This window comes from Ctenopharyngodon idella, chromosome 3 (assembly GCF_019924925.1).
Source record: "Ctenopharyngodon idella isolate HZGC_01 chromosome 3, HZGC01, whole genome shotgun sequence".
NCBI lineage: Eukaryota > Metazoa > Chordata > Actinopteri > Cypriniformes > Xenocyprididae > Ctenopharyngodon > Ctenopharyngodon idella.
The window spans coordinates 35,394,260-35,411,326 of record NC_067222.1 but is presented as its reverse complement, the minus strand read 5'-3'; the positions used below and the strand labels follow the sequence as shown (position 1 = coordinate 35,411,326).

The following is a 17,067-nucleotide window of genomic DNA, read 5'->3' as shown; positions in this document are numbered from 1 at the left end:
TTAAATAAAGTTTTATTAATCATGTTTTTATTTATTTAAATCAAAATTTTACTTTATTTTAATTAAAAAGCATTAATTACTTGATTTTTACAACTTTTTGACTGACCCCCTAGCAGTGGAAAAAACAAAAAAAAAATCCCACAAATGACCTAAACAACTGGGAATGTTGTGATGGGCCTGTGATAAGGGTGTCGCTATATATTTGTCCCAGGCCCTGTCAGTGGCACTGCAAATGATTCAGAAATGAATCAGTGTGTTGTGAGTCAACGGGGATAAAGTGTCAATAACTGCAAAAGGGTGTAGTTTACCACGCTTTGGGCGGGTTTAAGTAACCGTTGTTCTTTTATAGAAACAGAAAGAACTTTTTATTGAGTGGCTGGCTGGTAACGCTGAGCAGTTAGTGGGTTGTACCATGAGAGCGGGAGGGGGAAGTGTTTGTTCCACCACCAGCCGCTGCTGAACTGAAATAGACTGCGTCTGCTGCCATATCCTGAATTAGACATGGCCGCGACCGGAGTTCTCCCCTTTATCAGGGGAGTAGACCTGAGTGGGAATGACTTTAAGGTAATAGTTTTGATTTAATACGTCTATGGGTACGGGATATTGTTAATAAATCATTCGCTCAAGCGAGGAAAGCGATGTAGGTTAGTTAGCGTGTCAAAACAGGTTGAGATGGAGAGCTAGCAGTGCTAACTGTGCTAGCTTACAAGAACACTGGGCGTTAGCTTGTCAAAATTTGTTGCGGTCAATCAAGTGGTGTGACAGACAGGGGAAATAACTAGAAGTTTGTTAGCAAGACAGCTGTGTTGGTTGACAGTAATACTTCTGGCCTCAATAAATGAACTGCGCTGCTGACATTCTTTCAAAACATGTTAGTTGTTAGGAAAGAGTGCAGCATATGGCATCAATATGCAAATTAAAGGAAGATTTTGTTATGTAAAGCATGTATAAGTTAAGTACAGAAGTCTTTTACATGGGTTCCTTAAGCAGTAGTATTACCCAACCTCTCAAGTGTGTCAGTTCACTTGAGTAAATTTGTGATGAGTCTTTGTCTTATATAAAGCGACTATATGAAGTCAGATCCGCTCATATCGAGATGATTGTGTGAGCAGCTTACTGTTTTCTAGCTTTCTAGTCTGTGCAAATGTTTAGAGGAAAGTGTAAAACATAATTAAGTAATATGCAAAATAAAATAAAATAGTGAATAAAATAAATACATCTAACAATACAGTGCTATAATAATTAGAAAAAAATACAGTAAATGTAACTTAATGGAAACTAAATATTTTCTAAATAATATTTTTATTATTAAAATGATCTTGGTCTTTATACAAGAAACTATATAGATGCCTTTTTAGTATGGAAATTTTAGGATGGGGTGCCCTCGCATAAGGATGATCATATTTGGGGCTCAGTATGTGATGTCTAAACAATTGATAACCCCTTTTCTGGCTCACACTCATGTTGTTGCCATAGCAAACACACCCCATATCTCCATACGTTTTTTTTTCTGTCCTGAAATGACTTCATTGTGACTTCATTGATATCATTGTATCTTGTTTTAGGTCAAATTCATGCGTCAGACTGACTTGAATAGGATTTTTTGGGAAGTGACATCAGTGTAGTAGATCCATCAAAAACTGCCAAAATCACGAACACAGAAACTGACTTGTATGACTCGTGATTGTCTGATTTGAGACTTTGCATCTCTTGTGCACACAGGGAGGTTATTTTCCTGAGCATGTCAAGTCTATGAGCAGCTTGCGATGGCTGAAGCTGAACAGGACGGGGCTTTGCTATCTTCCAGAGGAACTGGCCTCCCTACAGAAACTGGTGATTGTGTATTGCACAAGTCAAAATTTCATATTTTACAACTAGGCCCTTTCAACTTACTAATATTCATTCTCGGGTCTTTTTTTTTTTTTTTGCTCTTTTGTGTGAAATCAGGAACATTTGTCCGTGAGTCACAACAGCCTGACAACACTGCATGGAGAATTGTCCAGTCTTCCCAACTTGAGGGTAAATATGATCTACTATATTGCAAAATACTTCAGACTATCACAGTTTCACACAAAAATATTAAGCAGCACGACTATTTCTATTTCTTGTGCATCAAATCATCATATTGTAATGATTTCTGAAGGATCATGTGACACTAAAGACTGGGGTAAAAATTCAGCTTTGCATTACAGGAATAAATTACATTTTAAAATATATGGCTACTTTCACACTGTCATATTTTGGGATTGACAAATGCATTTACTTACAAGTGAGAGTCTCGAAATGTCCCGTTCAAACAGCAACAACATCTCATACTGTCTGAACGTCCAACGTGAGTCAAGCCCGTATTCTCTTACCAATAGCGACAGTGACCAAACAAAGACGGTGACGTCCATAAAACTTTATCACTTATGACAAGACAATCGAGCCACTAGTTCTTCCGTTAAATCATCATTAACTGACAGAAGCTTTTATATCGGGGTGGAAAACGGAGCATTTGAGTCGTGTGTAGAACACAAACAGATTTTCCGAGAATGCTGGGGTTAATTCTTGAAAAAGTACAGGTGTGAGTTCGGTTGTCACTCCTTAAATAACTGAACTGTGTGTGAACGTAACCGTATTATGGACTCATATACAGGACTGACAACCGTATTCTGTTGCTGTATGAACGTGTAATATTTCACAATATTAATGTTTTTACTGTATTTTCTGTTTTTACTGTATTTTTGGTCAAATAACTGAAGCCTTGGTGAACGGTAGTCTATGCACTTAAAATAGCTTTTGTCAAGAAACACAGCATGAATTTCTATTTTATTGTCAATATTTACTTTGCTCAGACAAGCATTTGATCTGTTGTTTTGCTGTAGGCAGTTGTGGCCAGAGCAAACAACCTGAAGAACTCTGGTGTTCCTGATGATATTTTTCAGCTGGATGATCTTTCTGTGCTGGTATGTAGAGAATTACTTCGTGTTTATTTCTCAGTTAAGTATACATCTCACTTGAGTGCAAAATTACAGGCATGATTTAATTTTAAGTAAGCAAGGCTGTGTTTTGATTAGTGAAACTATGCAAATTTGTCATAGAGTGTGTGCTGTAATGATGGTGTGTTTTTAAATGTATTGTTCCCTCTTCTATTCAGGATCTGAGCTACAACCAACTAACTGAAATCCCCCGGGACTTGGAGAACTCCAGAAACATGTTGGTCTTAAACCTCAGTCACAATAGGTACGGTCTGTGTCTGTCTTTTTTTGTACCCAAGTTCTTGGAAGTGAAGAATAATGATCTATCATGAAAACACACTTTAAACATTTCATGATTTTATATTGTGATCTGTTACTGTGGTATTTTGGAAGATGTCTTGTGTAATGATTTGAGGGCGTACATTAAAGAGAGAGTTCACCCAAAAATGAAATCAAGCCATCCTAGGTGTATATGACTATCTACCATACCATATCTTATAATGGTAGTGAACGGTGTTAAAAAAGCACATCATCCATCATAAAATTTAATCCATACAGCTCCAGGGGGTTAATAAAGGCCTTATAAAGCAAAGCGATGGGTTTTTGTAAGAAAAATATCCATATTTAAAACTTTATAAACTAAAATAACTAGCTTCTGGCAGAAGACCATACACATACTGCACAAGCCGTCAAATGAGTAACCTGTGACGCGATGTATGACATGGGATGTAGGAGTATCGTATGCTTAGACGCCTCTTGTAGTTCAAACAAATAGCCCTGGGCAACAAACTCAAGCTCCTCTTCTCTTATATCAAAATCCTCTGACATTTCTCTTTAAAATTTCCCATTTTTAAACTTCTAATTCGTGACCGGTTTTGTATTGCTCTATCCCCATTCTGCGCTTCCATGTTCATCATTACGTCATGCGTCGGGTCAGAAGTTATTCTTCCACCGCAAATCGATGCATTATTATAGTTAATAAAGTTTTAAATATGGATATTTTTATTACAAAAACCCATTGCTTTGCTTCAGAATGCCTTTATTAACCCCCTGGAGCTGTATGGATTACTTTTATGATGGATGGATGCACTTTTTTGGGGGCTTCAAAATCTGGCCCCCTATTCATTACCATTATAAAGCTTGGAAGCGCCAGGATATTTTTAAATATATCTCCAATTTTTGGGTGAACTATCCCTCTAAAGGATGCATTTATGTGCACAATATTAGACTAGACTTGTGCTAGATGTGCTACTGATGGAATGGAAAAGAACAAGTGGATCTTGAGACCTGTTTTTAAAAGTTGAACAATTTTTAGTTGACACACCATCTTAGAAAGCGATGCACTTAGCACAAATACTGAAAAACAGTAAGAGCCAGTGCAACATCCATCTATATCAGTGGTTCAAAACCTTTTTGATTCAGAGGCCCAACATTGTCCACAATAATATTTGAAGGCTCCATGACTTTTCCAGTTGTTTGTGATTATAGTGGATAAATATTTTTTTATGCATTCTTTTATCCACTTTTTTTACTCAATTTCTAAAATATTTTATAATTTGGCATGACTATAAAAATGTGTATTATAAAAATGTTTCTGGAGTTATTAGATTTAATTTACATGACTTATTTAGATCTAAAAATCACAATTTTAAAAATTAGGCAACGTCATATTATATTTAGGTTTTTCAAGACAGTGGGAACCCTGGTCCTCAAAGTGATCAAAGTGCACATCCTTTTGTTTTGTAATCATAATGATTTTAACCGTGAATTTCTGTGAACACACATATTACTGATGCAGTTCTCTGATATTTGCTTTCTTACAGCATTGATAACATACCGAATCAGCTGTTCATTAACCTCACTGATCTGCTGTACCTGGATCTGAGTGACAATAATTTGGACAGTCTGCCTCCTCAGATGAGACGCTTGGTCCATTTGCAGACTCTGATACTCAATAATAATCCGCTTATGCACGCACAGCTGAGGTAAGACGGGTAGTTTTTATGATTTAATTTCCGTCTATGCAATTGGTACACCACCATATAGGAGGAAGGCTGTATTCATTTCAAATGACCTCATTGTGTTATCAACATTGCCTCTGATAAACTCTGGCTCCAATCTGTGTCACTTGTACGCCTTTATCGTAACAGGCAGTTACCTGCTATGGTAGCGCTTCAGACCCTCCATTTAAGGAACACACAGCGTACTCAAAATAATATGCCCACGAGTCTGGAGGGCCTCACCAATCTAGCAGGTAGACATCTAGTGGTGTTACTGCACTCTTTGTAAAATAACCATCCACTAATTGTTGTTGTTCCTTGTATAATGAATCGTTTGTGCGCTTTTGTGTAGACGTGGACCTGTCCTGCAATGATCTGTCTCGGGTACCAGAATGCTTGTATTCGCTGGCTAATCTCAAACGGCTAAATCTGAGCAGCAATCAGATATCTGAAATGTCACTGTGCATAGATCAGTGGACAAAACTCGAGACACTCAACCTTTCTAGGAATCAGCTCACATCTCTGCCTGTAAGTCCCTCATTGCCAAATAAAGTAAAACAGAGGAACTTATCTGTTATCAGAAGTTGTTTTAAAAGTACTTTTGTGCATGAGCTGATACTTCATCACATTAATAATGTTGTCGTTCAGCTTACATTGATATATTTGATATTTGCTTGACACTAATCTTGTCTCTTCTTTCTCCCTGTTGGATGTGATGTGCAGTCTGCCATTTGCAAGCTGTCCAAGCTGAAGAAGCTGTATGTGAACTCGAATAAAATTGATTTTGATGGGCTTCCATCTGGTGTGGGAAAATTGTCCAACCTGGTTGAGTTTATGGCAGCAAATAATAATTTGGAGCTTGTTCCAGAAGGGCTGTGCAGGTGAGAACTGACACAGGTTATTGGTGGTTAGATATAATTATAAAACCTACCTATCTATATATATATATATATATATATATATATAATATATACAACTGATAATGGTAATATGTGGCTGTTTGATTTTGATCAGGTGTGGAAAGTTAAAGAAGCTGGTCTTGAACAAAAACCGGCTTGTGACATTACCAGAGGCCATCCACTTTCTCACTGACCTGGAGGTAAGAACTCTTTATTGAAAAAAATAACTATAATAATAACATGTTAAACCAGTTAATAAATGCTGATTTAAAGTTGTCTTTGTGACACTGATGTTTTAGGTTTTGGATGTTCGTGAGAATCCAAATCTAGTTATGCCCCCTAAACCAGTGGACAGGACAGCTGAGTGGTACAACATAGACTTCTCATTGCAGAACCAGCTGCGATTGGCTGGTGCATCTCCAGCCACTGTGGCAGCAGCTGGTGGAGGTACAATATGCTTTTTTCCCCCTAAGAGTTATATTATTGTATTTATGAGCTATCACAAACTAACCCTTGTTGGCTCAAGATGCTGAGTTTGAAGTAACAATACTGAAAATATGACTGAAATCAGTGTTAATTTTGACAGCAAATTTTGATTTAGTTTTAGACATAGTCTTTTGAATAAAATGCCATTTAGTCATATACGTTTTAGTCATATTTTGGTCATCTAAATTGTTTTAGTTTTAGCCGACTAAATCTACAGTGGATTTAGTTGACTAAGATCGAATGGGTTTAGTTAAATTGTAATGCATTAATTAAGAATTTCTCTAAAATTTCCAAACCCTTTATATACTCCATTATATACTCTATTAACCATTAATATATTACTGTTTGAACATTTAAATGCTGTGTCATATAATGTCTTTATTTATCATAAAATTAAATAAAACTACTTCTTCTAAAGAAGAACATAGTCTTCTTTTTAATGATTGATATATGCATTCTTTATAACAACTTGCATGCATCATTCTTTATTCTTTCAAGCAGACATATTTATTTGTATTAATTAAATATAATTAATTCTTATTAAAGCTACTAAAAAGCAGTGAATGCTTTTCTCTTTCTTTTGTTGTTTGATTAATATTAAGGGCACAGACGGCATTAGGTTTATTAGGCTGCTGTCACTTTAAGACCGAATGCGCAGATACAATGCAACATTGACCATCTGATATTCTCCCAACTGTTTACATTCTCTTAGGACATATCTGACTTTGTTTACATGAATACTCTCCAAAACGGACATTTTGACATAATGTTGTGTGTATTTTTCTATTCAGATGCGAAAGAGAGCTCAATTCAGTACTCGTGCGCTGTCTAGCTTTGTGCGCTTCGGGTGTGTGCGCACAGAAAACTGCACAGAAAGGAGTTCTCTTTTGTGTCATCATGCTTTTTCAGATCTATCCATATGTCTGCTCTTCTCTTTCTCCCAGATGTTTTACGTTTTTGAACATTTTATGAGACGAAAATAATGATGAAAATTATTCGAAATTAACACTGACTGAAATGCAGCTCAAAGTGCAACATGATCTTTGTGTGCTATACAGGAAATAGCCCAAGAGACCATATGGCCAGGAAAATGAGGCTAAGGAGACGCAAAGACTCTGCCCAGGATGATCAGGCTAAACAGGTGCTAAAGGGAATGTCAGACGTGGCTCAGGAGAAGAACAAATCTATTGAGGTGAGGGAACAGAAGAGTTAATAATGATGGAACCATTACATATGTACATGTCCAAACCTTCCTGGTCTTCACATGCCTCTTGATCTTTTAGGAGAATGGAGACATGAAGTACTCTGATCTGAAAACCAAACGCTGGGACAAGAACCTGGAGAAACCTCAGCTAGATTACTCTGAGTTCTTCTTGGAGGATGTGGGGCAGATCCCTGGTGTTTCGATTTGGCAAATAGAAAACTTTGTACCCATGCAGGTGGACGAGGCCTTCCATGGGAAGTTCTATGAGGCAGACTGTTACATTATTCTCAAGGTCAGCCCTGTAAAAAAAAAAAAAAAAATGCTAATGATGATAATGTTTCTTAAACACTATAGTTTAAATACTCCCAGTCTGCATCCCTTCTTTCAATTAATGCTTTGTAATGCACTTTTACAGACCTTCTTAGATGATAACGGCGCCCTGAACTGGCATATCTATTATTGGATCGGGCAGGAAGCTACGCTTGATAAGAAAGCCGGCGCTGCTATTCATGCTGTCAATCTCCGTAATTATTTGGGTGCTGAGTGCAGGACAATCAGAGAGGAGATGGGAGATGAGAGTGAAGAATTCACTGCGGTCAGTAAAACAAATGCCATTCCCTGCACAAAATGATGTAATGCTACATTATCAGCATATGCTTAGCTATATTTTTCTGCACTGTGTTTTAGGTGTTCGACAATGAGATCTCTTACATTGAGGGTGGAACTTCTAGTGGATTTTATACAGTAGAGGACACGCAATACCCAACCAGGTGCCCCGCCAAAAACAACACCCAGGACTGCCTCTACAGCTCACCCCTGATCTAACTCACACTAATCCTGTTTGTTTTGTTTTTTGGGCAGGTTGTACAGGGTTTATGGGAAAAAGAACATCAGATTAGAATCTGTGCCTCTGAAAGCATCCTCACTCGACCCACGGTGAGTTTTGTGTGCTGTTTGCTCTATGTATGTTGGAGTGATTCAGTCTGATGTTGTTGTTTTTTTCTTTTCTGTTTCAAGATTTGTCTTTTTGTTGGATGCTGGTCTTGAATTATTTATTTGGAGAGGAGGCAATGCTACACTTGGTGGCACTACAAAAGCAAGGTAATATGCAAACAATTAAGCTGTTTTTTTTCTTATCTGTTCAGACTTGTAATAGTCTCCATGCTATTTACAGGTTATTCGCTGAAAAGATGAACAAAAATGAGCGAAAAAGCAAAGCAGAGATTACGACTTTGATGCAGAATCACGAACCTCCGGAATTCTGGGAAATTCTTGGAGGACAGCCAGAGGAAATCAAGAAACATGTCCCAGATGACTTCACTCCTGTCCGGCCCAAGCTCTATAAGGTCAGGGAATGGTCTATGGTTTCTTGTGCATTCCTTTCTAAAACCACCACGGTGTAAAATATTTAGTTCTTTCTTGTTCTGTTAGGTTGGCTTGGGTTTGGGGTACCTTGAACTTCCTCAGATCAACTACAAACTGTCTGTGGAGCACAAGGACAAGCTCAAACTAGATGTGGTTCCAGAGAACAGACTGGTAATTTTGTGATGTCATTTCCATAATGACTGTAGCAGTACAAAATGTATACTATCATTCAGAAGTTTGGGGTCCTTAATCATCCCCGAATACACTTAACTGGTGGAATATTTTCTTGTTATAGGTACAAGGTCTTTTGGACACTAAAGGTGTCTACATCTTAGATTGCTGGTCTGATGTCTTCATTTGGATTGGCCGTAAGTCCCCACGTCTTGTGAGGGCAGCTGCGTTGAAGCTGGGCCAAGAGGTGTGCAGTATGCTTCATCGGCCAAAACACGCCGTGGTCATACGTAATCTGGAGGGCACAGAGTGCCAGGTAAAATTGACAAAATAAGAGATTAAAAAACTGTTTTGCTTTTATTTAAAGTTATTCTATTAAATGACACAACATTCTACATTTTAATTCCATGTTATGCTCAACAGGTCTTCAAATCCAAGTTCAAGAATTGGGATGACGTTTTGAAGGTGGATTATACCAGAAATGCAGAAAGTGTGAAGCAAAATGAGGGTTTATCTGGAAAGGTGAAGAAGGATGCAGAGCAGAAAGACCAGATGAAAGCGGACCTAACGGCTTTATTCCTGCCTAGACAGCCAGCCATGCCCCTCACAGAGGTAAGACTTGAATTAACAGCTCATTAATCCCAAATTTTAATAATTTTAATTTTAATTAAATTTGTTGTGTCTTTGTGGGTTTGTTGTCAATTTCACAGGCGGAGCAGATGATGGAGGAGTGGAATGAGGATTTGGATGGCATGGAGGGCTTTGTTCTGGAGGGGAAGAAGTTCGCCCGTTTACCAGAGGAGGAGTTCGGTCACTTTTACACTCAGGATTGCTACGTATTTCTCTGCAGGTTGGTCAGAGGGCTTCGCTAAAATTAACTGCAAAAAATTGTGGCTAATTTGTGATGTCACTCAATTTTCAGATGACAAAATTCTGATAATTTAAGTGAAATCTTTAGACAAAAAAGACACCCTTTCTATTAAATTTCATCCTCAGAGCTCTGTATACATTTACTGATTTGTACTAACTATAACTGTTATAATTAATAACTAAAAGAAGTCTTAGTTATAACTTTCATCTTTCATTGAAATGATGGGCATTTGTGTCTGTCTCAGGTACTGGGTGCCAGTGGAGTATGAGGATGATCAGGACAAAGACAAAGAGAAAGGAGAAGAGGGAGATGATGAGGACAAACAGCCAGAGGAAGACTTCCAGTGTGTGGTTTACTTCTGGCAGGGTCGTGAGGCCTCAAACATGGGCTGGCTGACCTTCACTTTTAGCCTGCAGAAGAAGTTTGAGAGCTTGTTCCCAGGCAAACTGGAGGTACTGCATGCTAACATGGTTAATTAAATGGATCCTTTATGAAATGGATCTCATATTTCTTCTTCATGGTGTTGTAATGACGCTTGTTGTCTTGACTATGTAACCCTCATATCATTGCTGTCGGGCAGAAACCTGTGCTGCGTCCCAATTCGCCTGTTTATATTACGCCCTAAAAGTATGTACTCTTTTTGTGAACAAAAAGTACAAGCTTTGGGACATACTATCACGTCATACAATTGCGTCTTTGCTCTCTGTTGTATCCTGTCACCGTAAACTGGCCTGTCAATCATCTTACATCCTCTACCACATTTAATTTAGCTAATTTCCTACCGTATCGGAGAGAAATGCAGTACCACGTTGATCTGCAGTCACGGGTGGTCATGGTCATTTCATGTGGAGAACTCTCATATGCATAATGATGCATTTAAAAGTTAATGGCCAAACGGATCTTTATAAAAGTCTACATTGGTATTGCAGATGAAATATAAGATGGATACCATTAAATAAATATTTTCTATCAGGTTAAACTGATTATTAGTCACTCAAACCTCTCACCGTCGGTCACGCATATCCGCCATGTTTTGTAGGTTTTTTTTTTTTTTTTTTTAACACTTTTTACTCGTGTTTGTAGTTCTGAACTGAATCCTCATCCAAAGCGCAGTGGATTGTGGGCAATATTAACCTTTATAGTGTGCTCGGATCCACACTTCGAAAATCTACCGGAAATAGTAGACCATCCGGGGACTTTTGGCATACTCTTTTAAACATACTATGCTTTGGGACACACTTATTTTAATCTCACATACTATTTAGGATGGATAGTATGGACAGTGGGACGCAGGGCTATAGTATCTTCACAAACGCTACTTTTCAGGACAAAACACTGTATTTTTAAAAATAAATAAACACACATTGTCAAAGTTGAAAGTGTGGCTTTATATATTGTTAGACACTTGCACATGTCAATAAATTATTAACATTTTACCAAAATCAAGTCCGAATTTTGGACATATACGTTTTGTAAGTGCATCGCATTAAGTTTTCATCAACTTACAGGTTATCAACTTTTACAAAGTTTACTGTGGCTATGGGGGGCTCCTTTTTTTTCTGTCATTTGGCCAAAATCTCATGATAAAAAAGACGGAAGTGCTACGCACAGGTTATTTAAGACAGTATTGGCTATGACTCAACGACAAATGCTAGATTCTACTCCGCAAATACATAAAACATTAGCCTTTATATACAGTTTATATAGTGTTTCTTGAGTAAAGAAAACGCTGTAATTATTCATAGTATTCATTACTCAAACAAGCAGAGATGGTTCAAACTGTGTGCGGCACTTTATTCACGATAGATGCGGGGTGGACTTATGAGGTTTTACCGACAGTTTTAGGATTCAATTGATTTATGAGGTTTAGTCACAAGCTCTTTTTAATACTTTTCATTGACCAATAGTAATGATTTTTGAAAAATAAAAATGATAAATACAGCAGCGATAATTTTCACATAAGTCATGACATGAATGGACTTTTATTTTAAGGAGACGTCATATGTATGTTTCAGGTTGTGAGGATGACCCAGCAACAGGAGAATCTCAAGTTCTTGTCACACTTCAAAAGAAAGTTCATCATCCACAAAGGCAAGAGGAAGCTGAAAGTGGACAGTGTGCAGCCAAGCTTATACCACATTAGGACAAATGGAAGTGCGCTATGCACCAGGTAACTATAATGTTATGTGCAGGTAGTGTTTTTGCATCAGCTGTATCTTAATTTTTTTTTAAAAAAATGTACATGTGTGGTGTTTCTGTTGTGTTTTTAGGACTATTCAAATAGCCACAGATTCCGGTAACCTCAACTCTGAATTCTGCTTCATATTGAAGGTAAATTTGTGTTTGAGGTACTATATACAACCTGTTCATGTATTATAAATCATCAAATAATAATAAAGGAATCAAGATTAATATTTGCAGTGGTTTATAAATGGTTAATAACTCTAAATGTTATTTGTGTAGGTGCCATTTGAAAGTACAGACAACCAGGGAATAGTGTACACGTGGGTGGGTCGAGCAGCAGACCCTGATGAAGCTAAACTGGCTGAGGACATTATGAACACCATGTTTGATGACACTTACAGCAAACAGGTTCATTTCAGCTATGAGAATCAACTCTAAAAACACTCTAACTACATTATGATTTTTTTTTTTATAATTTTTTTTTTTCTTTTATCGTTTTCTTCAGGTGATAAATGAAGGGGAAGAGCCAGAAAATTTCTTCTGGGTTGGCATTGGCTCACAGAAGCCATACGATGAAGATGCAGACTACATGAAATACGCTAGACTGTTTAGGTGAGCATTTCAGAAAAGTTATTTAAATACACTACTGTTCAAAAGTTTGGGGTCAGTAAGTTTATTTATTTTATTTAGCAAGGATGCATTAAATTGGTCACAAGTGACAGTAAAGACATTTATAATGTTACAAAAGATTTCTATTTCAAATAAATGCTGTTCTTTTGCACTTTCTGTTTATCAAAGAATCCTGAAAAAAAATTATCTGTTTTCAACAGTGATAATAATAATAATAATAATAATAATAATAATAAATGTTTCTTGAATAGAATGATTCCTGAAGGATCATGTGACACTGAATACTGGAGTAACGATGCTGAAAAGTCATCTTTGCCATCCCAAGAATAAATCACATTAAGATATATTAAAATAGAAGAATTATTTTAAATTGTAATATTTACCAATTTGACTATTTTTACTGTATGTATCAAATTAATGGAGTCTTGGTGAGCATAAGAGACTTCTTTCAAAAACATAAACAAAATGTCATTGACTCCAAACTTTTAAACAGTAGTGTATTTATTATACGTTTTAAATCAAATAAATGCAGCTTTGGCAAGCATACTGACTTTTCAACAGTTATGTGTTTATTTATTTACTAAATTATTTAATTTGCTTCTCTCCATTTACCATATTTTGAGGTAATAATAGATTTTTATCTCTGATCTCAGGTGCTCAAATGAAAAGGGTTACTTTGCTGTATCAGAGAAGTGCTCAGACTTCTGTCAAGATGACCTGGCTGATGATGACATCATGCTTTTGGACAATGGGAAAGAGGTAGAGATTCATGCATTCAGCTGAACAGATTATGCTGGCAGTGATTTTTGTTGCTGAGTTGTTTGTTTGCTTATTTCACAGGTTTACATGTGGGTTGGCACACAGACAAGCCAGGTGGAGATTAAACTGAGCTTGAAGGCTTGTCAGGTCAGTGACAGATTGAGCGGCAGTTTTATTGTACACCAGGGGCCAGTTGCATGAACATAGCAATTATGTTAATACTGTGCCTTAAGAACTAGTATGAACAACTAACAGTCAGTTAGGGGCAATTCAGTCTTTTTGGTATCAAATTAGACCAACCTACTTTATAATGTAACTGACTATAATTATACAGACACATGAATATTAAAATATGACCACGGAGAGAAAAAAAGAACAAAAAACAGAGTTGAGGTCACCTTGATATATAACCTGTCCCTATATGACAACAAACTCCCAAGAACAAGGGAAAAATGCAGAAGGAAAAAAAAGTCTAATAATATTTTCATTACATTTACGAGCACTACAGTCTCTACAATGGCACACATCAGTTTCATACAGAAATAATAAAGGCATAGTTACTTTTTTGTCCATTCTTCTTTGAATTTTCAGTCTACATTATTGTCTTCGGTAACACTTTACAATAAGATTCATTAGTTAACATTAGTTAACTACATTAGTTAACATGAACTGCACTTCTACAGCATTTATTAATCTTTGTTAATGTTAATTTCAACATTTACTAATACATTATTAAAATCTTGTTAACATTAGTTAATGCACTGTGAACTAACATGAACAAACAATGAACAACTGTATTTTCATTAACTAACGTTAACGAAGATTAGTAAATACAGTAACAAATGTATTGCTCATGGTTAGTTCATGTTAGTTAATACATTAACTAATGTTTAACTAATGAACCTTATTGGAAAGTGTTACCATGTCTTCTGTATATAAAGAATAATTCATTGTATCATCATCGTGTTCCTGATCAGACATACGGCTGTATCAGTGTCCTTATTTGCACATATTTCATTTGAAGAAGACGTGATGAAATATGTGTGAACACACGGTGCTGGTTCATGTTTAGAGATTATATGAAATATGTCCATAAAAACTTGAAACACGCTTACTCCAGTCCGTATATGACTACAGTGCAGTTATTGGGCTAAAAGAGTTAATTCGGTAACACTTTATTTTAGGGTCTTTTAACGAGTTGCTTATTAGCATGGATATTACTAGAATATTGGCTGTTTATTAGTACTTATTAAGCACATATTAATGCCGTATTCTGCATGACCTTATTCAACATTCTTAATCCTACCCCATATCTAAACCTAACAACTACCTTACTAACTATTAATAAGCAGTAAATTAGGAGTTTATTGAGGGAAAAGTCGTAGTTAATAGTTTACATGTGTTCCCTATACTAAGTGTTACCGTTAATTCTCTTGAAAAAATGCAGAGAAGCGCTCCGAATCTGATGAAGTAGAATCGTGGCTCTCCAGACCCAGCAGCCAATCACACACTACATCAGATTCTGTGACATTGCTTCGACTTTGCTTTTCAACCCGGAAGAACAAAATTGCTCTGAAAAAAAACACAAACATAACCAGTTTCCACTTGCTGATAAAGTGCTTTTAGTGTTTTCAGTGATGTACATAGCTGTTCACATCTCAAAAAAAAAAGTGTTTTTGGGGTTTCATGACCCTTTAAAGAAAAAATTTGATGACTAGTCTTTTTGCAACTGGCCCCAGCACTAGTTTTTCATCTTCGCACACACATACACACACCTCCTTTCAGGCCTTTCCCGTGCCTCCTTAACATTTGTGTCACCCTTCAATCAGGTCTATATTCAACACATGAGGTCCAAGGATTCAGAGCACCCGAGAAAACTGCGCCTGGTGCGCAAGGGCAACGAGCCTCATTGTTTTACCCGCTGTTTCCACGCATGGAGCGCCTTCAAGACCTCACCTGCATAAATCAACCTTGTCCAGTCTGTCTGAATGCAGTATGAGCATTAGGGTTCAGAAAACCACACCACACCACAACAGACCTTCCATTTTAATGTGCACTGCATCACTCTCTTTAAAAAGCTCACATATATATTTGCGAATTGAAGCAATATTATTTTATATTTATGTGTAGATTTAAAAACAGAGCAAGAGTCTAAATGATACAGCACTTAGGTAAGCATTAAGAGATCAAATGCTGTATTCCTTAAGGGATGTTTTTTTTAGAAGAACATATCTGTTGAGGGAGAGTCTACTTTTTCTTTTTTTTTAACCATCTGGCTGCACAAGTATTGTGAAATGTCTGTTTACATTTTCTAAATTCTTCAGCGGTTATTTTAAAGACGACTCTTTATATCATTTGTTTGGGCTACACTTTTCATGTTTTATTCAGTAGATGCATATCACATATACTGCCAAGACGTTCAGTTATTGAAAGCACAACACCTATGTCTGTTTCAGATCTCACCTAAACGAAATGCTGTTTTGGTGCCTCATACCAGATATTTTTGTTTGTTTGCCTTTTGAATGTTTCATTCCATCAGCTTGACCTGTTTTACTGCTTCACTTTTGGGATGTAGACTCTGATGCCAATGCTGATGGACTAATGAATTGCACAGTTTATGGGGGATGTTATTTCATTTATTACGTGTCAGAGTGAGAATTTATGCTTTTATGCCCTTAAACTGCCCAGCACATCTATACTAATACAGCAGTGAACGGGGTTGAACCCAGCGATTTTAATTATAAACGCAATCTTTAATAGCTATGACTGGCAATCTAGTGGTACTGGTGCAACAGTGCTACTACGATTTGGTCTTCACATATCGAGGCTGTCTGACACAGTTTCATCAGTCACAGATTGTACTTTTTTTTTTTAAAAAAAGAAAAGAAAGAAAAAGTTATGGTCCTGTGTATGGACTACTTGATAGTTTTTTCAAATTTTGAATGTTTGTTGAACTTGGACAGGGAAATTTGTTTAGCCAAGGAAATAAATATTCTTATTTTAATTATGCTAATCAGATTTGTTATGGCTGTCATAAAAGGGATTGATTAGAGGTAAAATACATTATTGCAATTGATGGTGAGTTGCCCTATTTTGTTTCTTGTCACCGCGGCTTTTTTATCTGCATATATAAATGTATTTCTATGTGTACAAATATTTTCTGCCACTGATTTCACCTGCAAATGCTCTATTTATGTATTTTGTATTGAATAAAATTTCATCGCACATCTGTATGTCTCTTGAGTATTTGTCATTGTATGCATACATTTATGGTCATTAGAATGTTTAAATTATTTTTATTATCAAAAACTGTTGAACTTTACCATTTGGATAGTCATAACAAAATCATTAAGAAAATGGCCATCTCCAAATGTACCCAAAAGCCTATAAATCTTAAATGCTTTCATGTCGGCCTAGACCCTAACACCATAGATGGCATAAAGGTCTTAATAGACCCTTTTCACAGACTGTGATGATGTGTTTTAACGGTTATCAATAATTTAAATCCTGCAAAGTTTTTTGTATTTTCATTTTTTTT

At 36.6% G+C, this 17,067-nt stretch overlaps 1 protein-coding gene across 1 annotated transcript; it reads left to right on the top strand.

Annotated features, from left to right (window-relative positions):
- The first annotated feature begins 384 nt into the window (after positions 1 to 384).
- Positions 385 to 16,758, top strand: flii (FLII actin remodeling protein). The gene is made up of 30 exons (XM_051888304.1): positions 385 to 564; positions 1,723 to 1,833; positions 1,948 to 2,019; positions 2,868 to 2,948; positions 3,140 to 3,225; positions 4,784 to 4,945; positions 5,111 to 5,214; positions 5,313 to 5,488; positions 5,684 to 5,841; positions 5,975 to 6,059; positions 6,159 to 6,306; positions 7,404 to 7,537; positions 7,629 to 7,841; positions 7,965 to 8,144; positions 8,237 to 8,319; positions 8,411 to 8,485; positions 8,567 to 8,650; positions 8,724 to 8,895; positions 8,981 to 9,085; positions 9,210 to 9,401; positions 9,509 to 9,697; positions 9,796 to 9,935; positions 10,201 to 10,408; positions 11,972 to 12,126; positions 12,227 to 12,287; positions 12,420 to 12,548; positions 12,646 to 12,752; positions 13,424 to 13,529; positions 13,611 to 13,676; positions 15,359 to 16,758. The coding sequence occupies exons 1-30, from the start codon at positions 502 to 504 to the stop codon at positions 15,491 to 15,493; spliced, it is 3,780 nt and encodes a 1,259-aa protein (XP_051744264.1). The 5' UTR covers positions 385 to 501; the 3' UTR covers positions 15,494 to 16,758.
- Positions 16,759 to 17,067: the final 309 nt, after the last annotated feature.